The sequence below is a fragment of the Haliotis cracherodii genome, unplaced genomic scaffold (assembly GCF_022045235.1).
Source record: "Haliotis cracherodii isolate W230 unplaced genomic scaffold, xgHalCrac1.p SCAF_9, whole genome shotgun sequence".
NCBI classification, from domain to species: Eukaryota; Metazoa; Mollusca; class Gastropoda; order Lepetellida; family Haliotidae; genus Haliotis; species Haliotis cracherodii.
The window spans coordinates 1,941,894-1,967,839 of record NW_027266343.1 but is presented as its reverse complement, the minus strand read 5'-3'; the positions used below and the strand labels follow the sequence as shown (position 1 = coordinate 1,967,839).

The window sequence follows — 25,946 nt, the reverse complement described above, 5'->3', positions numbered from 1 at the left end:
TACGCGTTTGGGTATTATTAGGTTTACAGAATGGTCATATGTCTCGGAATGGCACTTCTTGTTATTTTTAGCTTTTGGGCGTTTTACTGAATCTATATGTTTACTGTGCTCTGTTAATTGTTTTTCAACAAAAAGCGGATAAATTAGATTATTATGAAATGTATTGCTTACTGGCAATGATTGTGGACATGCATAACACGCGTTTCATTCGTCTAATAATAAAAGAACATTACATTCACGTGAAATTTTATAAATATGACAGGAATTTGGAAAACGGGAAGGTGAGGCAAACGTAGTTATCTTCCCTGCTTTCGACACACATTTCCGCAAGGTGTCGCAATAAATAAACAACGCCCTCTTGCGGCTTACTTGAAAATGTGGGGAAAACAAAAATGGCGGAAGACCAGGTGAGGGGATCGTCGTGTTTTAAAGCATGTTTTACTCCTCATCGGTCAAGAGTTGACTGTCAGAATTGGCCCACAAACAAAACGCTGATGTGTTTCAAATACGGAGTAAACTGCCAAAGTGTTTGCATTTGAAATTATCGCGATAGCTACCCGTGACAGTTGGGCTCTGTTGAAATTAGCGGGCATGTGACATCATTTTACACATTCTGCATTAACAAATAGGGCATAAGCATGGCCGTGTTGCTATTGACAGTTGAATTACTGTGATTGTTTATTACATACATGTGAGACACGTTGTGGATGTGCATTTTGTGAAGTGTTTTTGAATGAATAAACTTCAGAAATCGCAAAAGATTTGTGGAAGTTAAAGGGAAAATTGCTGATGTCACCCATGCTTGTTTTTAGCTTCTTTTTACACCCCATGTGTCTTAAGGAAACCAGCAACTTGCCACCAAGATTAACTCTTTTGAAACCCGTACTGCTATCAGAGATTCTTATGAAATATTCTTAAGTTACATTTGGACTGTGCATTAAGTTAAAATCCTAAAACATAGAAACTACTTCAAATTTTGCTTGTTAAGAACACACTTTGCTAATGGAAACATTCCAAGAAATATTGATAGTAACATCTAATTCACAACTATACATATGTTGCATTTTTATGGAAATGGGTAGGTTGAAGGTTGTTTGAACTATTTGGGATGATATTTCAACAAGACTGTTGTGTCAATTTCATTCAGGCTACCAACAGGCTACCTATAAACAATTGTCAAATCTATTTAAAGTCATGAGACAAGCTTGATATATATTGAAGTTTCAGTTTAAATCAGTGTAGATCATTTCAAATTGTTATGCCTAATACTATGTTTCTGTTCTTATTTAGAGGATTTTATCCTGACATGTAGAAGTTTCTCAATTGCATCATCAGTATTTTTATCAACCAATGCAACCAAGAGATAATTTTCATAATAAATCTTCAACATATCCCTAGTTCCAAATGCACTGGTGTCATTATTTCACCATTGTTTACCATATTATTCAGTGTTACAAATTAAAGATAAATATTGTTTAGGCAACAGCTGGTAAACTAAATGGTCATGTGGTCCTTCTGGTCATAACCGTCAATCAGTGTTGAAAATTGTAGAAATGAAGATTCAAATACTATATGAGAACACCTGATGGGCCCAAGGACACAACTTAATTTTGAACACTGGTTTTCTATCTGTCAAATCAGTTTGGAATTCCAATGATGAGATAGGCACATGGTATAAATTTGTTGTTGTAAATACAGAAAATAAGTGAAAACCAAGATTATTTTATCAATATTCAACAGTATTCATAAGCCTTTGAGATGTTGAATGAAATTGTTAGATTCTTATGAGAAGAATCGTAGTTGCCTTAATAAGCATCACATCGCTTAGATAATTGACAAGAGGGTTATTATTGACACAATTAAAACCATACAAAACACCATACACATTGGTTAATATTTGAAGACTTACTCATATTCGAGATTCAATATTCATGTGACGTCATAGATCCCTGACTCTAGATGCATAATTTGTCTTGTGCAGGATTAGCATGTAAAGTTAAGTTTGGAAATCACATGCAGCATATTGTGATAAGAATATAAACACTCTGTGGTAACATTTGACTGATACTTAGTTATGTCATTAATTCGTAGACATCGGAAACATCACTTCTTCACATACATATAAAGATTACTTACAGGCTGGTCTAGAATTTGTTGGGGGGGGGGGGGGCTGTTTATTGAAGCATGGCATTTAGTACAGTAGTGTATTATGCTGGCAGTTAAAACATTGTCTTGTCACACTGAAGCCCCAGGTTCCATGAGCCACATTGCTCTCTGTGAGAACATTCTTATGTCCCCTGCTGTGGTTTTTCGGTGACTATTGAAGAAAGGGTGCTAAAGTTAACTGATCTCTCACTTTAATCTGTTGGTATAACATTTGACATTGTTTTCAGGAATTAATACAGCTTGAAGAGTTATGCAAGCAGCTGTATGAGACTGCTGATGGCAATATTCGGTCTGAAGCAGAGAAGGCGCTGGTAGCGTTTGCCAACTCCCCAGACTGTCTCAACAAATGTCAGCTGCTGCTGGAAAGAGGAAATGTAAGACTTGCCATGTTTTAGCCAACAACAAACATACTTGTGTTTACGGTTACCTGGCCAATCAGTTACGTTACACTTTATTTTTAGCTCACCGGGCCTTTAAGGGCATGTAAATTTACGTCGTCCATAAACCTTTTACATTTTTGTACTTCAGTGAAATGGCTTGATGGATTCAGTTGAAATTTTTGTGTGGATGTTTGGTACCATATGGGAGTTAAAGTTTGTTCAAGGCATCAGAATTGGAATTTCAATATGGCTGCCAGGGAGCCATCTTTGATTGAAAAACAAATAAATTCAAGAATCCTCACAAAAACTTAAATGGTTATAGGCCTTTAACTTCGTGAGTTAGATGGTCACCCTGTGAAGGAACAAGTTTCTCCAACACATTTTGATTAGAATTTAGACATCAAATATTGCTGCCAGTGACCATATTGGAAAATACAAAAACTCATAGGTCCTTCGCCTTAAACATTGTTTCCTCAGAAACCACTCCACCAATGAAGCTGACACTTTATGTGTTTGTTCCCCCCAATGATGACACTTGACTTCATACAAGAGGTTTGAATCGGATTTTCAACGTTCAATTTGACCACCACAGCAGCCATATTTGAAATACTCATTTATTATTGTTAAAAAATGTAGTGAAATTTGGTACATGCGTGAGCTTGGCGTATATATGTTCCATTTATAGTAGTATACTAGAAACAATGTTTAAAGGAACCCCCAAATTCATTTAGAAATGATGTGTTTAGAAATGGAATTCAATCTTCATAGTAATTATCATGCTCATGATATCAATCACTTGATTGTCTGTTCCAGTCTCGATTATTTACAAACCACTGTCATATAGCTGGAATATTGCTGAGTGCGGCGTTAGACAACAAACCAGCCAACCAATCAGTATTTATCCCCCACCACGAAGTGGGGCTGGGGATATTTGAACGGAGTTTGTCCGTCCATCTTTTTGTCCATCTGTCTGCTTCAGAATTTTCTCAAAAACTATTCAAATTAGAGGAATGAATATTTGCACACTGATGTTACTGGTCATGACCTCAATTTAGATCGAAAATTGGTGTCACACATTCATATTTTACAGACTTTTTGGCCTTGTTCTGTGATTTTTAACTTGGTGCATTCTCTGAGAAAGGGGGACAAGTTTTCTCAGAAACTACTTTAGTTACATGAATGAGAGTTTGCATGATATCCAAGATATACTTGTCAAGATTGTGTTCGAAAATTGGTCCCGTCAATTAATTCTTTACAGAGTTATAGCCCTTGCCCCATGTTTTTCAACTCGGTGCATAGTGTGTGCCAATATCATTCCATGAGTTGGGATAACACTCTTTTAGAATTACCAAAGTGTCTGGCAACTGCATCCTGTGATTGGCCAGGGATAACACTCTTTTAGAATTACCAAAGTGTCTGGCAACTGCATCCTGTGATTGGCCAGCTTCAGACATGCCTACAGCGCCCAAGTTTTCATTTCAAGTTGTCAAAATACTTTTTGAGACATTTGCCCTCTTTGTACCTGATCAATAACCAATGTAATTGTGTGATTCATTGACACACGCCATTAACCAGGATGTGTCACCCTGGAAGGGATACTTTGCTGGTGCATTGTGCAAAGTTTGAGCGAGTTAACTATCCAGGTTCAGTACATGTGTCTCTTGCAGCTAAGGTCATTTCATTCTTATAGCTGAAACAACAGGGGTTCCCGTGAACATGTGTGAAATATTGTTCCTTGTATATTTTGAATTGGAGGTTTTTTTTCCGTAATTTGTTTTGAAACCTAGAACTAAACATGTCTTTGTAACTCTTCCCAACCCCATGTTTTAGTCTGTTTTCAGTCGTACAAATGGGTATCTCATACCTCTAGTCGGATGTTAAAAGGAAGCCAGAAGCTGGAATGTAAACAATAAACTTGTTTCCGTCCGGTTGCGCACGCACCTCCCTATGACATGTCACAAATCTCTCAGCACGCCTCTGAGCTGGTCGCTCGAGAAGGACTTTCGCGATAAACTGCTAGTTTGTATTCTACTGGTACTTATAGTGTGTCTGCAGTTGTTGTTCTAATACAGTAGTAATAATATGTCTTACCTGTAGACTCCTGGAATGTAATCCTTGGTAATCCATTGTTTGTGTTCAACACGTTTCACTGTTTGACTTGATTATACACGTGGCAACATGTCAGGCTTTTCTGCCTCGTGTCAAAGTATACTGTCTTAAGTAGATCCTCACAAGTATTGTCCTTCCTGCATAATTAAGGACGGATTTTCAACGTGTTCGTGGGATAAACATTGTAAAGTATGTGAACACTTTTATAAACTTTAATTGGTATCTTCGTGCGTTGGCGAAGCAGGCTACTGACCAGCGCTACAAGCAGAGTATGTCATCGGGTGGATCCCTGGACTCTGCAGCCTCTACATCTGGCCCTGGGGGTGGCGTGTCGGCCACATCCAAGAAATCAGTTGATAACGACCAGCCCCAGTCAACTTATGTTTTCGACAAGACACGTGACCTTTCGCCTCCTGATAATACTACCCGCACAACTGATCTTCGTCAATCGGTTGATCGAGAGCATCACCCCGCCCCCCCCCCCCCCCCCGTTACGACGGGACCGGCTCTTGACGAGGACCATGAGGGGACTACGGTCCCCAGTCCGTCCGTCTCTCGTCCTACCAACGACGATAGGTCGACAGTAAACACGGATCCCCTCTACAAGTCGTTCCCGCCCAGGGACGACAGGTCAAGTGCCTCGTCGAGAGACAGTAAAATGACACGAGGACGTTCGTCGCCTTCGAGGTCGTCGGGAGTTCGATTCGGACGATAACTACGATGGGGTTCCAAGTACTTCTACAGTTAGGGATCATGGCCCTCGTCCCCACGGGGACGTGCAACACTCTCGAAGGGAGTTTTTGGGAAATCAGCGTCATAGAGATAATGATCGATCGTCACCCTCGTCTCACTTTCATATCGACCCGGCCCAAATCACGACGGCTGTACTCGCCTTGACGGCGTCGACCAAGAAGGATTGGACTACGTCGGAGGTCCATGGACCATCGACCAGTACACCAGTACCTTCATCTACATCTACACAATCGACGTCGACGATGGATTGTGACGACAGCATGACTTGGCTATCTCACTTTTCTGCCTGTGTTATCAAAAGATGATGACACACCGATTTGTGCTGACTTTCAGGTTGGAGATACGCCGCAGTCTCTTCAGTCTTCTCCTCCAGATGTCTTCAGAGCCATGGCTCACGATATGGACCAGAACTTGCCTCTGCTCTGCCGGGGCAGAGTTTCAGCAAACCACCTGTTCGATCGCGTAACCCGAAGTAGACAGGCATTGGGGATCCATGGACACTGCTGTTCGTCACCAGCTACAACCGCTTGCTATGCTGTGGACAGCGAGCCAGCGGGGGAGGTAGTGAGGTCCCTTCCCCCGCCATCACCGTTGTCGGAGCCTACTACCTTTAGACGAGCTACCGGTAGGGGGAAGACTTCATCACACGGATCATGAAGATAGTCGTAGAATGGCTCCATCGGCAGGCAATCAGCCTCGCCTTCAACCTAGACGAGCCATCTCCTACGGGCGACAGGCTCACTAAAATACCGGAATTGCAGAAAATTCTAGTGCCTTCGTGGTTGAAGATGAGTCACATTAATTCCGACTGCCGGACTGGGACCTCGATATCGTTCTGCGCTACCTGTCTAGTTCGACTTACGAGCCTCTCGATCAGGTCGCGTTCGACATTGTCTCAGAAAAGCCCAGTTCGTGCGCTTCGTATTTACCTGCAGCGATCTGAACAGTGACGACAACATTTTTGACGGCTGTTCATGCAGCTCTCAACCAATGCAAAGAAAGAGATTACACGTAATACTCTCTCCTTTTGGTTGAGAGCGGTCATTCTCAGAGCTTACGAGGCGCAAGGACTCGCACCTCCCACCTCCTCTTATCGGCATGAAGTTCGAGTCACAGCTTCAACATGAGCACACAGTTTGGTCCACTCCGATCTCCCAGAAAAGACAGTGAATTTGTGCTTTATTCTCTTTGGACTTTTTGCTCGACGCTTCGTGCCAGATAACAGGTTACAATAAAAACTGTTGGTGAATGTACGCATTCGTATGGTTTTTGTTGCATGCAGTACTTTGGCTGTTTTATTATGGTTATTTGGTGTATGCATCGTCTTCCCATACTTTATAGTACTGCTCGTATTTTTTAGTTACCTTGTATACTGCGAGTTGCTCTGTAACTAAATTATGAGCCGACCACACTTCGATCGCAATTCAACTGATGTGTGCAGTTGTCCTGTCGCATTGATACTTTATTTTTGGTCGGAAAGCATTAAACATGCTGTTTTAGTTACCTTGTATATTGCGCGTTGCTCTGTAACTAAACTATACGTCGACCACACTTCGATCGCAATTCAACTGACATCTGCAGTTGTCCTGTCGCATCGATAATTAGTTGTGTGTCGAAGAGCATTAACCATGCTATTTTTAGTTACCTTGGATACGACGAGTCGTTCTGAAACTAAATTATATGCCGTCCACCATTCGATCGCAATTCAATTGTCATGTGCAGTTGTCCTGTCGCATCGATTGTTACTTGTGGGTTGAAGAGCATTAAACATGCTGTTTTAGTTACCTTGTATACTGCGAGTTGCTCTGTAACTAAACTAAACGTCGACCACTTCGATCACAGTTCAACTGACGTGTGCAGTTGTCCTGTCGCATTGATACTTAGTTGTGTGTCGAAGAGCATTAACCATGCTGTGCGTTCGTGATAAACAATTTGTCTCGTCTGTGCATCTGGTCGAATGTTCTATTGTCACTACAGGGGTGAGGAACTTGGTACATTCGACGTGAAAGAGGTCACTTCCTGATTACTTTCCCGACCCTCCTTCCAGTGTTCCGTCGAATTCTACCCATTTGTACGAATGAAAACAGACTAAAACATGGGTTTTTCATATTAAAAACTTGTTTTATTGGTCTGTTTTCAGTCGTACATTCCCACCCAGCCATCCCCACAGGGAAGTAATCCAGCCCCAGTCCTGCTTGATGGCTTATTCTTCGAGATTTGTGACATGTCATAGGGAGGTGCGTGAGCAACAGAACGGAAACAAGTTTGATGTTTACATTCCAGCTTCTGGCTTCCTTTTAACGTGCGACTAGAGGTATGAGATACCCATTTGTACGACTGAAAACAGACCAATAAAACATCATTTTTAATCTGAAAAACCCATATTTTTGTTTCATTTATCACTAGAAGTGCTCAAGTGCTCATATTTACAATATGTACATGGTATAAGAGAACTTGACCCCTGTTTATGCAATTAAAGCACAACAACAGCCTGCCATTACCGTATTCGACGTAATAAGCACCCCGCTCTAATAAGCGCCCATGGCGATATCTGTTAATATGTTGCCTAGTGAACAATCCCAATTAGCACCCCAACTGATCGATCAATGTAAACAAGACTTATTTATTCGTGTATAATACTCACTCGTGTGTTATATTCACCCTTAATTATGGGCAATTAAATTCTGGAAAAATATATCTGTCGTATATAAACATTTCAGGCTGTCAGCATAAACCACGAAATTTATCTTTCAACTCTTTCAACTTTTTTTTTCACCAAAATACCATTCTTATAAGAGCCCCTTATTTCTATTTTGAGAGCGCCCTGGGCGCTTAATACGTCGAATACGGTTTTGCCAACATCTATGGATTGTTCCCAGCAGACAAATCTGGGAGGAGATTAAGGTGTCACAATGCGTTGGAACATGGTTTGTAAAAGTCATATTCTTGTTGATGATTTTTTTGTGTTCGGCAAGTTGGGCACATTGATGATTGTTTGTTACTATGGTAACAAGCAAATGTTTGTTTCTAAATGGAATCTGTGACTATGTGTGTCAAAACTGCTACACTCACGTGATTATTCTTGTACCTTAACTTGAAATTGACATGGAAGTGCCATAGTCTAGAACATGTAGAATGAACACGGAGGCCCAGCAAAAAGTTGACTTGTCTCAGGCTTGGGACCAGTGTATAAAGTTGCATGCTGTATATAGAATTAGGGTTTATCATTAGGGGTGTCATGGTTTATTGAACATCATCAATGGTCTGATTGCAATACCGACATGTTGAAATACATACATGAGTAAATAACAATAGTAATCATTTATGCTGTGCTACACCATCATTGGTATTGATAGGCATTAGGGCTGTTACGATTCACTCTCGTATTTGCTGAATAGGACCGTTTCCCTTCATGAATAGAATTCGTTATTCGTGGTCACTAGAATCGAATATGAACAAAACAAAATTAAAAAGATTGTTTTTTACTTGTACTTGTCTGTTATTTATCAAAGCAAGATATGCAAAATGGAATATATACAAGCTATGCAGCTGGAGATTCGAATATGCGCTCGCAAATTGATAATGTCACAGACTGGACAATGTTATTTTTGAGAGGGAAGTGTCTTGTGAGTTGTTCACCATAGATTTAGCTGGGGTAAGCAGATAAACACGGTGGCCGAACGATTGCATCCAAAAGAGATATGACAGTCAGTATTAGGAGAAAAGGTACTTATAATCGACATGAGAATATGCCGGAAATACCAAACTTAACCCACCTGTTCAAAAAATGGACCTGTCTGACAATTCCGAGGTGGGATTCTATTCAGGGAGTCATCATTATTAGAATTAAGGAAACTATTTTTAGAACTTGTACATTTTGTCAACAACCTTTCAGAGGCTACACATAAATAAATGACTCATGGCCTTTGTTTATCGTACAATAAAAGATTGCGGGGAGAAAGGCCCCTTTTGGTTTATTCTCCCTGCAGTGTTTTATTGTACAATAAACAACGATGATTATTTCTTAATTAACCCCCACCCCAACAAAGTTGGCAGGGGATCTTGAAATGGGTTCCGTCGGTCCGCCAGTGTGCTTGCGTCCTGAAATGGTTTCCGAGCATAACTCAGAAACCGTTAAATATTTCTCTATGAAACTTTGCATGTCTATCAGACTCATGATGAACTGGTGCCTTTTGCTATTTAGAAATTTTATAAGTTTTTATATTTTATGTTTCCATGGCAAGAAGTTGGACTTAGGTTCTATAGGGTAGAGTTATTTTCCAGAGCATAACTCAAAACCCTTTCAATACTTTATAATAAAACTTTGCTTGTTTACCAGACACATACTAAACTGGTGCCTTTTGCTATTTGGGAATTTAAGAAATATTAATTTTTTTACGTTTCCATGGCAACAAGTTGGATTTAAATTTTAATATAGGGTGGGTTCACTTATGGAGTATAACAAATAAACTGTTAAATATTTCCTTGCCAAACATTGTATGTCTATATATAAAGCACATACTGAACAGGGCCCACTTGCACAAAGCGATCTTAGCGCTAAGATGATCGTAACGCCCATACTTTAACATGGGCTTACGATAATCTTAGCGCTAAGATGGCTTTGTGCAAGTGGGCCCTGGTGCCATTTGATATAAGGAGTTTTAGAAATGTTTATTTTAGAATTCCATTGAAGCTATTTTGACCTTGGCTAAGAGAAATGTTGGGTAAGTTACCTGGTGTGGGGCGGGGGATTGTCGACTATTCGCTTTTTATGTTTCTAGGTAAGTCTGCACCAGACCTGTGCTAACATGTTTTATTTTGCTTTTTTGCAGTCTGCCTATGCACAACTGCTTGCAGCAACAACACTGACAAAACTGGTGACCCGGCCCAACCTCACACTGCCATTAGAACAGAGGGTTGACATCCGTGAGTCCACGTCTTCCCTCGCGTGTAGCTACAGATGGGTACACCCTGTACATGGTGCTACTGGATTCTCTAGAACCCTCACGGATTAGTGCAAATTTCCTCCACAGTTATTTACATGTATACGTGGGAATTAAATACAGGCTTTTTGTTGTATCTTTCAGGGTAACATTTTGGGCTCTTTACTTCTGGATGGTCCTCTCTAGCATACTGTATTCACCATATTAAGTGCCCTAGTGGACCAAGATATAAGTAATCTTTAAAAACCTTCCGTACTTAGGGAAAAAGTGTTTCACATGATATATATATATGTGGATAGATTTAAGAGCAAATGACGTGGCATCAGGATTTCATTGGGACTTATACTACAAATACAGGAGAAATCCGGGTACGTTTTGTGAAATTTGAATTCAATTTCAGGAAACTACATTTTGAACTACCTTGCTACACGGCCGAAACTCGTTCATTATGTCTCACAGGCCCTTGTTCAGGTAAGAAACTGACATTTTTCATTTTGATATGACCAGATTTTATGACATCTACAAAAATATTTTGAAATAACATAGAAATATGAGATATATTGTTCATTGTTAAGATTACACTGACTTCTATAAGGAAACCCTCAGGTCTTCATTTCAGGCCTAGAGGTGATTGTTATGTTTGTTCTGGAGTCTTTTAGGTGGACTATGGTAAGCAGTGGGACTAATTGTGATAATAATATAACTAAAATAATTTGTTACATGTCATATCCCAGTTGTGTAGATCGATGCTCATAATGTCAATCATTTGATTGTATGGTCTGAGCTCGATTTATTCTTTCTTTAACGCTGTCATGTAGCTGAAATATTGCTGTGTGCACCGTTGAACGAACGAACAAACAAACCAAAAATGTGAAGGATTATGTCAGTACTTCACGAAGTCATTTTACATGTAGGACAAGAAAATGGATTTCATTGTTTATGGTTTTGAGAGGTGTAGATAAATTGCTGTTTATGCCGTATCCTGGATTTGAGGCTTATCTCATCTTTTCAGTTATTTGCCAGAATCACCAAACTTGGGTGGTTTGACATCAACAAGGATGACTATGTGTTCAGAGATGTGGTCACTGATGTTGGCAAGTTCATACAGGTAATGTCATTCTCATTAGTACTGGAACTTGTTTAAGGATTCAAAATAATGTGCTACCTGTGAAGATCCAGGTTAGAATAGGTCTTCAACCCACGCTTGCTGTAAAAGGCGACTATGCTTGCTGTAACATGTGTAAGAGGCGACAAACAGGATCGGGTGGTCAGGGTCGCTGACTATGTTGATGCATGTCATTGTGTCCCAATTGTGTTGATGGACATTTGAGATATGACAAAATCAGATGCTTTCCGTCTTCAGTTGAACGTGCCTGTGTAACGTGTGGGTCTCGTGGACGCAGTGACTGGACCGTTATTAATTTCATATCAAATGGCCACTGTTATTGTAAATCAAAGCCAAATGTTGATTAACACTTCCGTTTGCTAAATCGAACCAGTTTTATTATTCTCTCACTTCTAATGACAAATACCCAAGCCGGTTTCATGACCTATATCTAGTTTCGGCTTTGCATGTATTAATGTTCGCTATAGTCCATAGGTTTGCCTCAGCCAATCAGGTGACGCATATTAAGCCGCTCGGATAAGTTCGTAATTCTTTTAGCTTGGTGATTGGTCGAAAACATCATAACCTGGTGTCAAACTAAAAATAGCCAGGCACATCAAGGGTATACTTCAGAACGTGGTAACAGACCTGGGAGATCAAGTGAACGTGTAGGTTGGTACGCTATGTTGTCGTGGTAGTTAATTTATAAAGGATCGTAATGGGGCACGCTTATAACCTTTTTAAATACGTGATACGCAGAATGTTAGTTGTTCTTTGTTAAACTTTTATGACACATAAATCAGGATTGATTGATGCTGATTTTCTTAACCGAGTCATAAGTGAATCTTACGGCAAAACATTCCAGAAACTATCATTCTTGCAAGTAACCGTGACATACTGCAACAAATCCTGTATTCGATCATGGATGAAATATATTGTTCTTAGATTTGCCTAAGTAAACAGTCGACAGGGTGTGTGGACTACAAGATTTATCGATATCGTGATACTGTATATGATAAAGAATAAATGTTTGATATGCCAATTATGTCATGACTCATTGATGTAACTGTCACAGTTACAACATGAACTCACTACTCAGTACAGTAGCATCAGAACAGCCATTGAACTTGACTGAATCCATAAACTTCAAATCATTGGTATAATAATAGATAAAAACATTGACAAACATCTGTCCCAATGACCCCTTACCAATGGCTGATAACCCCTGTCCTGCCTTTCATTCAAAAGGTAGACATTAACATGGATAATAATTAATTAATAATTAATTTCAAATTTCCATTTTAAGAAATTGTTTGTCCCTTAATCATGTTAATGTGTAACCACCTACTTAGTGGGGCTCTGAAACTCCTCCCCCCCAAAACACCTGTTCCTGCATGTTGAGATTAAATCTTGGTTTCTATTTGCCTCAATTTTGCCTCAAATAAAGATGTTCTTGTACACAACATTACAAAACGGTTGTCATTTTACCAAGATGATCGACATATATATCTTTGAGATAACCATTCACACGGTCTCATCTCCGACCTCATCAAAATAACTTGATTCATGAGCAGTGACCAACTAAAATAATTAAACATACAAAGACACAGTTAAACTTTTACTAGCCAGATGTGCCATCTTCTTTACGTTTCAGCAAGCCCTTCTTAGTTTTAACTGACCACGGGCCAACAGGCCAGCCTTGAAATCAACTCCTTTTGTGTTGTTTGCAGAGTGGGTCCACCCAGCATGTGATGATTGGCGTGCAGCTGCTGTCTCAGCTTGTGTGTGAAATGAACCAGGTCAGTGAGGTAAGGGAAATGTACAACCTCGTCCATTACATGACTGCCATGTATTGCATACGACCTGTACATCTCCACTATTGCTGTTGTCTTTGTTCTGTGACAGTCATACCTTTACACAGCATTCTGGACTCGCACAAATCATTCTTGCGTCCAGTTGGGGTATTTTGACTATTGCAATGTGGATTGGTATGTGTTGTAATGCTTTTACATGGCTTTGTGCTCTCACAATTCTTTCGTGTGTCTTGTGGGTATTTTAAATATTGCAATGTGGATTGGTATGTGTTGATATGCTTTTACATGGCTTTGTGCTCTCACAATTCTTTCGTGTGTCTTGTGGGTATATTAAATATTGCAATGTGGATTGGTATGTGTTGATATGCTTTTACATGGCTTTGTGCTCTCAATTCTTTCGTGTGTCTTGTGGTTAATTTTAAATATTGCAATGTGGATTGGTATGTGTTGATATGCTTTTACATGGCTTTGTGCTCTCACAATTCTTTCGTGTGTCTTGTGGGTATATTAAATATTGCAATGTGGATTGGTCTTTGCTTAATTTTCTGGACTCACAATTCTTTCTTGTGTCTTGTGGGTATTTTAAATATTGCAATGTGGATTGGTCTTTGCTTAATTTTCTGGACTCACAATTCTTTCTTGTGTCTTGTGGGTATTTTAAATATTGCAATGTGAATTGGTCTTTGCTTAATTTTCTGGACTCACAATTGTTTCTTGTGTCCAGTTGGGGTATTGCTATGATGATTGTTCTACATTGATGCAAATGTTTCTTCAAATGACTTCACATTTGATATAATAATTTGTAAAAATGTGGTGTATAACATGTCTAAGGTTGCTGTCCCCCGAGTTTCAGTATTCAATAGTCAAGAGTGGTATTAATGTTTTGATGTTTCTGCTAGCCCTCAATGGAGGGCATTTAGCAATGGACTGGTCCAGGCTCAATTTTTTTTCAGGCTGACGAGATTTAGCTGGAATATTGGAGTGTTGCGATAAACATGATAAACGACAAACAAGCAAATAAACAAACACTTGTGGGTTAGCGTTGTGGTTAAAGTGTTTGCTTGCCGCTCTGTAAGCCCAGGTTTGATTCCCTACAAGGAGTCAGCTACTAGGGTCACTCGTGGAGTATAAGAAATATTTATTTGGTCTAGAAAGCTCAGTTAGTAATACTAGTCTAAAAACTAACATTGAAATCTACAGAAAGTGATGCTTTCCGCCATGTTTGGGCTTGTAGACTCAAATGGTTTTGGCACAGACTGTACATTGAAGCCCTTTTCTTGTGTCTCACATTGGGATACTGCTAGGATATTGCTGAAAGAATAAAAACAAATTCTCTCTCCCTGTGTTTTAATTTTAATTTTACTCTCTGTTGTGTATCTGAGACTTCTCTTGGTTCCAGTCTGAGGCAAGCAGATCTCTGACAAAACACCGGAAGATCGCATCCTCATTCCGAGACACGCAGCTGTTCGAGATCTTCCAGCTGGCATGTTCACTTCTCAGATCGGCAGCTGGAAATCTAAAAAATCTGGACTTCAACGATGACAACCAGGTGAAATTATGACAAGATTTGAGGATTCCATTGAACTAAATGGCAGACATTGTTAGATTGTAGGTGGTTGTTTAGATTTGAGTAAGTGAACACTGGTGTATTGGCTCCCTTGAAGATCTTGAGATAGAATAGGTCTTCAGCAACTCATGCTTTTCCCGAGGGGCGACTAATGGGATCGGGTTGTCAGGTTCGCTGACTTGTTTGATACACGTCATCGTAGCCTGATGGTGTGGATTGATGCTCATGATGTCAGTCACTGGTTTGTGTGGTCAATCCTCGATAACCATGGGGTATGTGGTATCTATTTGGCCCTGGAATTAACTACATGGGTTTTATTTACGAATATGATTATTGATCAGTTTAACACAGTTTTTGAACTTAAGGAATCTGTCACGGTGTAAAGGGACAGTTATGATTTTGTTTCAGCGTGGCCTACTATCTCATGCACTGCGCCTAGCACACAACTGTTTGACCTTTGACTTCATCGGCACATCAACTGACGAGTCATCGGACGACCTGTGTACTGTACAGATTCCAACCAGCTGGAGAACAGGTACTTGTAATACTGGGGAACAGGTACTTGTAATACTGGGGAACAGGTACTTGTAATACTGGGAAAGGGTACCTGTTATACTGGGGAGTAGGTACTTGTAATACTGGGGAACAGGCTCTTGTAATACTGGGGAACAGGTACTTGTAATACAGGGGAACAGGTACTTCTTATACCGGGGAACAGGTACTTGTTATACCGGGGAACAGGTTCTTGTAATACTGGTGAACAGGTACATGTAATACAGGAGAACGGGTACTTGTAATACTGGGGAACGGGTACCAGTTATACTGGGGAACAGGTACTTGTAATACTTGGAACAGGTACTTGTATTACTGGGGAACAGGTACTTGTAATACAGGGGAACAGGTACTTGTAATACTGGGGAAAGGGTACCTGTTATACTGGGGAGTAGGTACTTGTTATACCGGGGAACAGGCTCTTGTAATACTGGTGAACAGGTACTTGTAATACTGGGGAGGGGCGGTTGGGTAGCCTAGTGGTTAAAGTGTTAGCTTGTCACTCCGAAGACCGGGGTTCGATTCCCGACATGGGTACAATGTGTGAAGCCCATTTCTGGTGTCCCCCGCCGTGATATTGCTGGAATATTGCTAAAAGCGGCGTAAAACCATATTCACTCACTCACTAACTAATACTGAGGAACAGGTACTTGTAATACTAGGGAACAGGTACTTGTTATACCGGGGAACAGGTTCTTGTAATACTTGGGAATATGTACTTGTAATACTGGGGAACAGGTACTTGTTATACCGGGAAACAGGCTCATGTAATACTGGTGAACAGGTACTTGTTATACTGGGGAACAGGTTCTTGTAATACTGGGTAACATGTACTTGTAATACAGGGAAACAGGTACTTGTATTACTGGTGAACAGGTACTTGTAATACTGGTGAACAGGTACTTGTTATACCGGGGAACAGGTTCTTGTAATACTGGGTAACATGTACTTGTAATACAGGGGAACAGGTACTTGTAATACTGGGAACAGGTACTTGTAATACTGGTGAACAGGTACTTGTAATACTGGGGAACAGGTACTTGTAATACTGGGGAACAGGTACTTGTAATACTGGTGAACAGGTACTTGTAATACTGGTGAACAGGTACTTGTAATACTGGTGAACAGGCACTTGTAATACTGGTGAACAGGTACTTGTAATACTGTTGAACAGGTACTTGTTATACCGGGGAACAGGTTCTTGTAATACTTGGGAATATGTACTTGTAATACTGGGGAACAGGTACTTGTTATACCGGGAAACAGGCTCATGTAATACTGGGGAACAGGTATTGTCTATACAAGACATGTTGTAATGTGGGCCCACTAGCCCCGCCTGTATCCCTGTGCATCATTCACGAGAGAACATGGTATTTCTACAATCACAATGAAATATGTAAACAATTGGATTGTCATTTTAAGACTTTTAACAAAATAGGTTCATATACTACTGGATCAATTTCTGTAATAACCAATTCATTTTTGACACTGATGAACATTTTTATTTCAGCCTTCCTAGACTTCAGCACACTTCAGCTCTTCTTTGACTTGTACTCTGGTCTACCCACATCCCTGTCACCAATGGTAGGCTGTTCTGACTTAATTGAGTTGACCCAAGGGTCATAATGTAACATGCAGTTTACTCTATTACAACTATCCCATTAGATGAGAGGCAAGTCTTGTGAACGTGAAACTGACTGACAAGCACATGAACAACACATTGTGATGTTCATAAGTGTTCCATGAAGAGGTATTCTTGAAATGCCATAAACACTGATGGACCACTTCCATGTTCCTTGGGGAAACCCCTTGTAATTCCCTAGCATGAATAAATTCAGAAGTGTTGTTTTGGATCATTTAGATGCTTTAATCTTGAACTCAGAAAGTTTGCAAACTTTGGAAAAAATCGAGGTCACCAGCTCTGACGTTCGTACAGTTTTGCCCTGTGAAGATCCTTAAACTAATGAACTGAAATTGAAGGTTCTTAAATGATGCCATGTTTACAAGTTGTGTATGTATCAAACTAACTTTCTGTTTGCAGGCCCTGTCTTGCCTTGTGCAGATTGCCTCTGTAAGGAGGTCCTTGTTCAACAACACAGAGAGAGCCAAGTTCCTCAACAGCCTTGTCCGAGGGGTCAGGGGAATTCTAGATAATCCACAGGTAGCAGGTTTAAGGAATCCTTACTGATATGTAAACTAGAACATGAAGGATTTGAAAGGAACCTTATGGTTCCAAGTATTGTTTTTCAATGTACGATGTCATTTTTTCTGTGGAAGACAAACTCATTATTATTGCAAATGTAGGGATCCTGTATGTGCTGGTGATGTGCTTCATTCTGATTTGCTTTATAGACGGGGTATTTTAATTAGCTTCGGTTTTTGAATGCTTGTACACAGGGGTCGCTTCATATGTGGGGTCCCTTTTTAGACGGTGATGCATGGTATTTGTTGGGTTGATGGGTTGCAATCGTAGCGCTAAGATGCCCATACTTTAATATGGACTTACGGCAGTCTTTGCGCTAATATTACTTTGTGGAACAAGGCCCTGGGCACAAGCTGGGCTGCACTCCTTTATTGTTTTCTTACATCCTGAACTTCCATGGACCTTTTGGAACAATCTCATTATCACGTCTTTGTGCACGTTTCCGCTAAACAATGATCTGGGGACATCGTATTATGGGTCACATCAGAACAACCTTTGCTAATACAGGGTATGAATCAAGACGACTATTTTGTTTAAAAAATAAATGGCGAGTTGGAGTTGTTTATTATACAATAAAACGCCGCAGTGTTTTATTGCACATTAAACAAAGACCACAAGTCATTTAGTTCTTATTTGAGATATCAACATGAGGTACAGCCTCTTTAAGGAAGTGAAAAAAATGTACAAGCTTTAAGGATATTTACCCGTATTTAAATAATAATGACTCCCTGATTACAATCCAACCTCGGGAATGTCGGACAACTCCCATTTTAAATTGTCGATTATCTGTACCTTTCTACTAATACCATTTGGGGGCACGAGTGGCCCAGTTGTCTAAGGCGCCGCGATTCGCTGTGCAGAATTGCGTCCTTAGAGTATGCCAGAAACCTATGATTGTGGGTTCGAATCCCAGTTCGCCCCAATTATGTTTCTAGGTTTGTCAGCACCATACCCGTGCTCGTGGGTTTCACCGAAGTGGTATACATCTGAGACCTGTATCACTTCGGGCTTTCCTCCCACATCAAGCTGACATGCCGTGATATAGCTGGAATACTGTTTAAAGCAGCGTTAAACCCAACTCACTCACTCACTCCTAATACCATTTGTCATATCTCTTCACTTTTAGGTGCGATCATTTGGGCCATTGCGTTTATCAATGTTGCCCAGCTACATCTATCATGTCTATGGGGAATGACTCACTAGACATTTCCCTCTCAAAAATAATGTCCAATTTATGATGTCATCAAATTGCAAGTGCGTGTTCTAATCTCCAGAAATCCATCATATATATATAGAAATATGTCGGAAGTGGTGCTTAACTTTGTTCTAGGTGTGTGTGGATATATTGCTGTTGTGTAGAATGTTAGAATGAAAGCTGAGCTTTTGTAGGAAAACTTCATAAATTGAATGGGAGTGGCTTGTGTTCTTCCAGGGTTTGTCTGACCCCAGCAATTACCACGAGTTCTGCCGTCTCCTCGCTCGCCTGAAATCCAATTACCAGCTGGGGGAACTAGTCAAAGTTGATAACTACTCCGAAATCATCAAACTTGTAGCGGAATTCACAGTGACTAGTTTGCAGGTAAGACATACTGAAACCCCAGATACTAAGGGGTAACCCAAGCCTTAGTTACGCAATTTAATTATTTTAGGCTGCAAATGTGTTATCAGTTCTTTTTTCTAACTTAAGTACATGAATTGTCAGGACAAAGCCTTTGTTGGCATGCTGTTAGTACCAACTATAATGGTAAATTATTATGTTTTTTTAACGATCGGGCTGATTATTTTTGACTTGGCTAATTATGAGTCATTGTTACCCCAACATGGTGGCTGATGCTATTGACACGACAGATAGCCTTTCAGGCATAACAAAGTACCCCCACACATGCTCAACGCCATGGCATCTTCACTCAATAGTGGGATAGCCTTGTGGTTAAAATGTTCGATTCCCGACAGGGGTACAATGTGTGAAGCCCATTTCTGGTGTCCGCCGCCGTGATATTGCTGGAGTATTGCTAAAAGCGGCATCATCACTCACTCACTCCGTTGAAGGAAAATTTGTATTCTGTGTGGGTTTCCTTTCGTTAAAATAAAAAATGAATTTTGTCAGATGTTCATGCAGAGAGGTACCATATTGGAGTAATAGATTGTCTGATGTGTTGCACTGTCTGGTACAGATGTGGCAGTTTGCCCCGAACAGTGTCCACTACCTGCTGAGTCTGTGGCAGAGGATGGTGGCTTCAGTCCCCTACGTCAAGGCGTCGGAGCCCCACCTGTTGGAGACGTACACACCGGAGGTCACCAAGGCATACATCAGCTCACGCCTCGAGTCTGTTCACGTCGTCATAAGGTGAGCTCCTGTCATGGGGAATCATGGTGGTTATGTGAACGAAGTAACATTGTGAAAGGTGTTGGCAATTATTGTTTGTTTATTTAACGCCGCACTCAGGAATATTCAAGTAATATGATGGCGGTCTGTAAATACTCATATTAGGACAAGACAATCCAATTGGGATACGAGGACATGCATCAACCAAGTCAGGGACCCTGACCACCTGATCCTGATCTTATGACAAGCATGTGTTGCTGAAGGCCAATTCTTGCCTGGAACTTCACGATTGGCCTATCATTGACAGACAGTTGTTATCTGAAATGATGTATTCTGATGTGTTTGTATTTCTGGGGATTCTGACACCATTGTGCTATCAGCCATAGGTTTGCCCAGTCCTTGTGTGATTTCATTTACAAAATAAGTTAGCTGTGGTGTGTCTGATCATGGACTGGGGTTTGAGACAGCGTTCAATGGAAAATAATTAATTGTTTGTTGCAGAGAGGGTTTAGAAGATCCGTTGGATGACCATGGGATGATCAGTCAGCAGCTAGAACAAGTGAGTGATGTCAGAGTTGATGGACTTGGGGTACTTAAGGACAAGTGTAATTAAGAAAGTATATACACTCTGACCAGCAGACCAGTGTTAGTGTCGAGCATTTATTTAAGGACAAGTGTAATTAAATAAATGCTGGTCCTGTAATTTAAGTAATTTAAGTTTGTACAACTTTTGAAATCAGCAATAGATCAATGTTAAGTTCTATGTCTACAGCTGCACTCACTTATTCACTCACTCACTCACTCACTCACTCACTCCTTAACTCACTCACTCACTCACTCACTCACACCCTTCACTCACTCACTCACCCACTCACTCTTAGCCATATGGAATATCTTCTCATTGTAGGTAGATGTCTAAGTAAGAGCTGGAATTCAAGGTGTTGGAATAAATTCAATTGACGTCTTTTATTAATAGTCATGATGTATATATGACACAGTTCACGATAAATAAAAAAATTAAGACCTTCTAAACTTGACAATGCATGTATTTCACATACACTTGCCCAGAAGCCGACTTGCACTTTTCACAAGTCAATTACAATGGGAGAGTTTGCTCCATGTACAGTAACTTAGTACTGAGCTACATAGGTTTACAGCTACGCTATGATTGTCTGTGTTTCAGTTATCCACGATAGGGAGGTGCGAGTATGAGAAGACGTGTGCTTTGCTGGTTCAGATGTTTGATGACTCAGCACAAAGATACCAGGACCTGGTAGCTGCCGGGAATACTCGCATGGAGTTAGCCGTGCAAGAGGGTGAGTGGCTCTACACTCTGTCTGCGGCGGTGCCTGAGAACCAAGAATATTTTTTTTTGAGCCTTAATCCTACTAGAAACCTATGATCATGAGTTCAAATCGATCATCATGTTTCTTGGTTTGTTAGCACCATATTGTACTTGTGGTTTCAATTAAGTCGTATACGTCCTGGATCTGCATCACTTTGTCCTCCCCACATCAAACTGACACTCTGTGATACCACTCCTCCCCACATCAAACTGACACTCTGTGATATCACTCCTCCCCACATCAAACTGACACTCTGTGATATCACTGTAATGGTGTTCAATTCAGCACTAATGAAAACTCCCTGAACATTTCACGGATGTTTTGGGGGAGTTGCTCTGTTTCTCATGCTTAAGCAGTGAAACTTTTGTAAACTTGTTACACAGAAGCGAAAACGACTATGTCTGCTGATGTTTGCACATTATTGAATCAGTAATGATGATTCTGGGGGGAAAGTAGGTTCCCAGCTTGTCCTAAAAGATGACTAAATAGGTCAGGGTGGTCAGTCTTACTAACTTGGCATATTGCGTGCTATGGTACATGGATGCCATGGGCAAGAGGGTGAGTGGCTCTACACTCTGTCTGCGGCGGTGCCTGAGAACCAAGAATATTTTTTTTTGAGCCTTAATCCTACTAGAAACCTATGATCATGAGTTCAAATCGATCATCATGTTTCTTGGTTTGTTAGCACCATATTGTACTTGTGGTTTCAATTAAGTCGTATACGTCCTGGATCTGCATCACTTTGTCCTCCCCACATCAAACTGACACTCTGTGATACCACTCCTCCCCACATCAAACTGACACTCTGTGATATCACTCCTCCCCACATCAAACTGACACTCTGTGATATCACTGTAATGGTGTTCAATTCAGCACTAATGAAAACTCCCTGAACATTTCACGGATGTTTTGGGGGAGTTGCTCTGTTTCTCATGCTTAAGCAGTGAAACTTTTGTAAACTTGTTACACAGAAGCGAAAACGACTATGTCTGCTGATGTTTGCACATTATTGAATCAGTAATGATGATTCTGGGGGGAAAGTAGGTTCCCAGCTTGTCCTAAAAGATGACTAAATAGGTCAGGGTGGTCAGTCTTACTAACTTGGCATATTGCGTGCTATGGTACATGGATGCCATGGGTGACTGCTTGTGCTGTCATGCTGGTCTGGTCTGGTCTGGTCTGGTCTGGTCCAGACTGGATGGTATACAGGTTGCCATGACAGCTGGAATAATGCTGACTGCAGTATCAGTCTCTGCCCTAGCTTTTGAGTCTGACCACCTCCTTAGGTTGGTGGTTTGATCCTCTGCTGTGTCATACCAAAGGATGTTAAAAGATGGTACTTGTTGTTACCCTGTCTGGTGCTCAGCAGTAAGAGAATAAAACAAGGACTGGGTGGCTCGGAGTTAAGCTCCAGAGTGGAGTCAAAATCGGCATGGTATCTCCATGGGCTAGAAATTAAAAACTGGCATTTGTAAGGACTAGTTCAAGTAGCCACACCCATTCATTCTCTTCACTGTATAAGTGAATTAATCTTAAATGCAATGTTTAACCCCATTTCACTTCACCTCCTTTGGAGCATTTAGAGTCCATTAGTCAGAAGTAGGTTTTGATATTCATATATGGGCTATTTATATAAATAAAAGAATTGGTCCTCGAGCAATGACTTTTGAAAATATAGGTGTTTTTTTTGCTTGTTCAAACTACTATGTAACCAAATAAACAGTTGTGTACCATCAACCTGGCAAAGGGCCTCCCTATATAAACAAGCATACAAACTCTTATTGCTGCCATGACCATAACACGAAATGCGCAGTAAAGCAGTGCACATGTAAAGGGAAGTAATTGTGTGCTATATTGGAACGCATTGTTTTTAAGTATAAGAATTTTTTTTGTTTTTGAAAAGGGAAATAAAAATGAAACATGCAGCAGACTTTGTGATGATGCGGGGAGTGCCTGAGAACCAAGACTATTATTTTTTTAGCCTAAGCAGCAATATATTTTACTAGACTAGATGAAAAATAGATTGCCCTAATGAATATGGTCTAGTGGTTCCAAAATATTTTTTGACATGTCTGAAGATATTTTAAGCTAATACATGCATTGTTGTTCCACAGGCCGCTTGACATGGTTGGTGTATATAATTGGCTCTGTGATAGGGGGGCGGGTATCGTTTGCAAGTACAGATGAACATGATGCGATGGATGGAGAGCTTGTGTGTAGGTGAGTAGCATGACTCTCATAGTACTGACTTGTCCATTAGGGCTGTGTATTGGCCAAAACATTTTGTTGAAATATATTGCGATAAAGGCATCTGTATAGCGATATATAGGAGCTAAAGTGTTTGACACTGGTGACACAGATTGTACATGCAGATCCTATTTTCTACTGACTAAAGTAAATATTACTCAGCATTGCCAGTCACCTCCATTTTGTGGTCATGGATAAAGGGGAGATAACAAAGCGAGACAAAAATCATTCCCATTTTTCAACTTTTTTGCTAATTTCGAAAAGAAACACCCTTTTTGAATTAATATCTGTGTAGATTTTAGGTTAAATGATACAAATAGTAATGAAATTTGTTATCTTTTTTTATCCAATAACCTGGAACACAAGATTTTGTGAATATGAATTGTTTGAAAAGTGTGTTGGAGTATATTAGTAATACTGTGGTGTCCCATTATCCAGTTTTGGCGGTCGGATAGCCTAGTAGTTAAAGCGTTTGCTTGTCATGCCGAAGACCTAAGTTCGGTTTCCGACATTGGTACAATGTGTGAAGCCCATTTCTGGTATCCCATGCCATGATGTTGCTGGACTATTGCTAAAAGTGGCCTAATACCCGCACTCACTTACTACTGTTTTCCTGTTTTCCTGTTTACCACTAATCGGACTCCAACACCCTTTTTTCTCTTACTTTGTATGCTTCTGATATCACATCAATACACATCCATGACGTAAAACTACATTCCACATTACATACATCAACCAGACGCCACAATTGAAATTGTTAAGCTGAGACCACTTACCAAGACTCTTTTTGATGAGTTGTTTTCACTGTAAGTAATGATGATTTGAGACTGCAAACACAAGTCTGTGTCGGCGAGGTTCGTGTGTTGTCACACAAATGTTTTGAAAATCCTGTCAGTACCTCTTAACTAACATCACAACTATTATGTTGGCATTTCAATTTACTTTCTGGTTCAACAAGAGCCGCCTCCTTGGTCTTGTGGAAGAGCGTCCGCCCGGAGAGCGGAAGGTCCAGGGTTCGATCCCCTCATACCAAAAGACGTAAAAAGATGGTACTTGTTGTTACCCTGTCTGGCGCTTGGCATTAAGGGGCTAAAACAAGGACTGGTCGGCTCGGAGTCTCAGTATACTGTGTCTGAGTGGGGTATTCATGTTAAACTGCGGCATGGTATCTCAGTTAGCTAGCACTATAACTCGGCATCAGTCCGGACTAGTACAAGCAGCAACAAACACACACACACACACACACACACACACACACGTGCATGCACGTCGCTATATAAGTGCAATAATCTTTGACGCGATGTTAAAACCAATTTCACCTCACCTCACCTCTGGTTCAACAATAAATTTCCCTATGTTAAAAGTCTCCAGGCAATGACAAGACTAAAGAATTGCTCCAAGCAGAGTGTATTTCTATGCAACACAAAAGAAGTTAAGAACCACCAGATTGTGTCATATTTCAATGTTAGATGAAACCCACCCTAGTTGGTTGCTACTGAGCTACATACCCTGGTTCCACATGTTTCAGAGTGCTCCAACTTATGAACCTGACAGACTCCAGGTTAACCCAGGGGGGCTGTGAGAAGTTGGACATAGCAATACTTAGTTTCTTTGAACAATTCAGGAAAATATATGTGGGTGACCAGGTCCAGAAAACATCAAAGGTAGGTCAAGGTTCGCACAGGTTGACATTTGGCAGTCAGCCTGGTCCCGCCGTTAAACAGACCGTTAGCTTGAATCCGCCTTAAAAAATCGTTACACCTGAAGCAGGCTTGGAAAGGCCTGAAATTTGAATCTGCCTTGAAATGGCCTTAATATTTTTATGAAATGTCAAGAAAGGCCTTAAATTTGAATCCAAATATAAGCACAACAATATCCAAATTTTGGCCAAATTAATGATTTTCCCCCCAAATTTTGTAAATAATGAACACCCTGCTCTATGTGTTCTTGTTTCCCTGTGGAAATAGTCTTAATTTTTCTTCTTTTTCAGGTGTATCGGAGATTGTCGGAAGTTCTTGGCCTTAGTGATGAACCAATGGTGCTTAGTGTATTTATCGGCAAAATGTAAGTGATTAAACATTATTTGTAGTTGCTTCTACTTCGTAAGCATTGAGTAATGGGAGACTTGTTCGCATTTGTATGTTTCTTACCGTGATCTGTGTGTTTGTTTCAGAATAACTAATTTGAAGTATTGGGGGCGAAGTGAGCAGATCATCTCCAAGACACTGACGCTGCTAAGTGACCTGTCCGTGGGCTACAGCAGTGTCCGGAAGCTGGTCAAGCTGGAAGCTGTACAGTTCATGCTGAATAACCACACGGTGGGTAGTACGCCTGGGATGATACACCAACTGTGCCATCCGATACGTATCACAATACCTTGTTCATGATTCGATACGTATCACAATACCTTGTTCATGATCCGATACGTATCACAA

At 40.5% G+C, this 25,946-nt stretch overlaps 1 protein-coding gene across 2 annotated transcripts in view; it reads left to right on the top strand.

Annotated features, from left to right (window-relative positions):
• The first annotated feature begins 348 nt into the window (after nucleotides 1-348).
• Nucleotides 349-25,946, top strand: part of LOC139452164 (exportin-7-like) — a 41,527-nt gene continuing 15,929 nt past the window's right edge. Inside the window, exons 1-18 of one of the 2 annotated variants that reach the window (XM_071233516.1) lie at nucleotides 349-407; nucleotides 2,394-2,540; nucleotides 10,241-10,334; nucleotides 10,752-10,822; nucleotides 11,364-11,459; nucleotides 13,187-13,255; nucleotides 14,670-14,819; nucleotides 15,246-15,372; nucleotides 16,900-16,973; nucleotides 17,431-17,550; nucleotides 19,025-19,171; nucleotides 19,767-19,939; nucleotides 20,420-20,477; nucleotides 21,102-21,234; nucleotides 23,379-23,484; nucleotides 25,040-25,175; nucleotides 25,502-25,575; nucleotides 25,685-25,829. In XM_071233516.1, coding sequence (XP_071089617.1) covers nucleotides 393-407; nucleotides 2,394-2,540; nucleotides 10,241-10,334; nucleotides 10,752-10,822; nucleotides 11,364-11,459; nucleotides 13,187-13,255; nucleotides 14,670-14,819; nucleotides 15,246-15,372; nucleotides 16,900-16,973; nucleotides 17,431-17,550; nucleotides 19,025-19,171; nucleotides 19,767-19,939; nucleotides 20,420-20,477; nucleotides 21,102-21,234; nucleotides 23,379-23,484; nucleotides 25,040-25,175; nucleotides 25,502-25,575; nucleotides 25,685-25,829 — 1,935 coding nt within the window. In that variant the 5' untranslated portion in view covers nucleotides 349-392. Of the gene's footprint in view, nucleotides 408-2,393; nucleotides 2,541-10,240; nucleotides 10,335-10,751; nucleotides 10,823-11,363; nucleotides 11,460-13,186; nucleotides 13,265-14,669; nucleotides 14,820-15,245; nucleotides 15,373-16,899; nucleotides 16,974-17,430; nucleotides 17,551-19,024; nucleotides 19,172-19,766; nucleotides 19,940-20,419; nucleotides 20,478-21,101; nucleotides 21,235-23,378; nucleotides 23,485-25,039; nucleotides 25,176-25,501; nucleotides 25,576-25,684; nucleotides 25,830-25,946 lie in introns of both variants that reach the window. The other variant, XM_071233515.1, reaches the window with a different exon arrangement.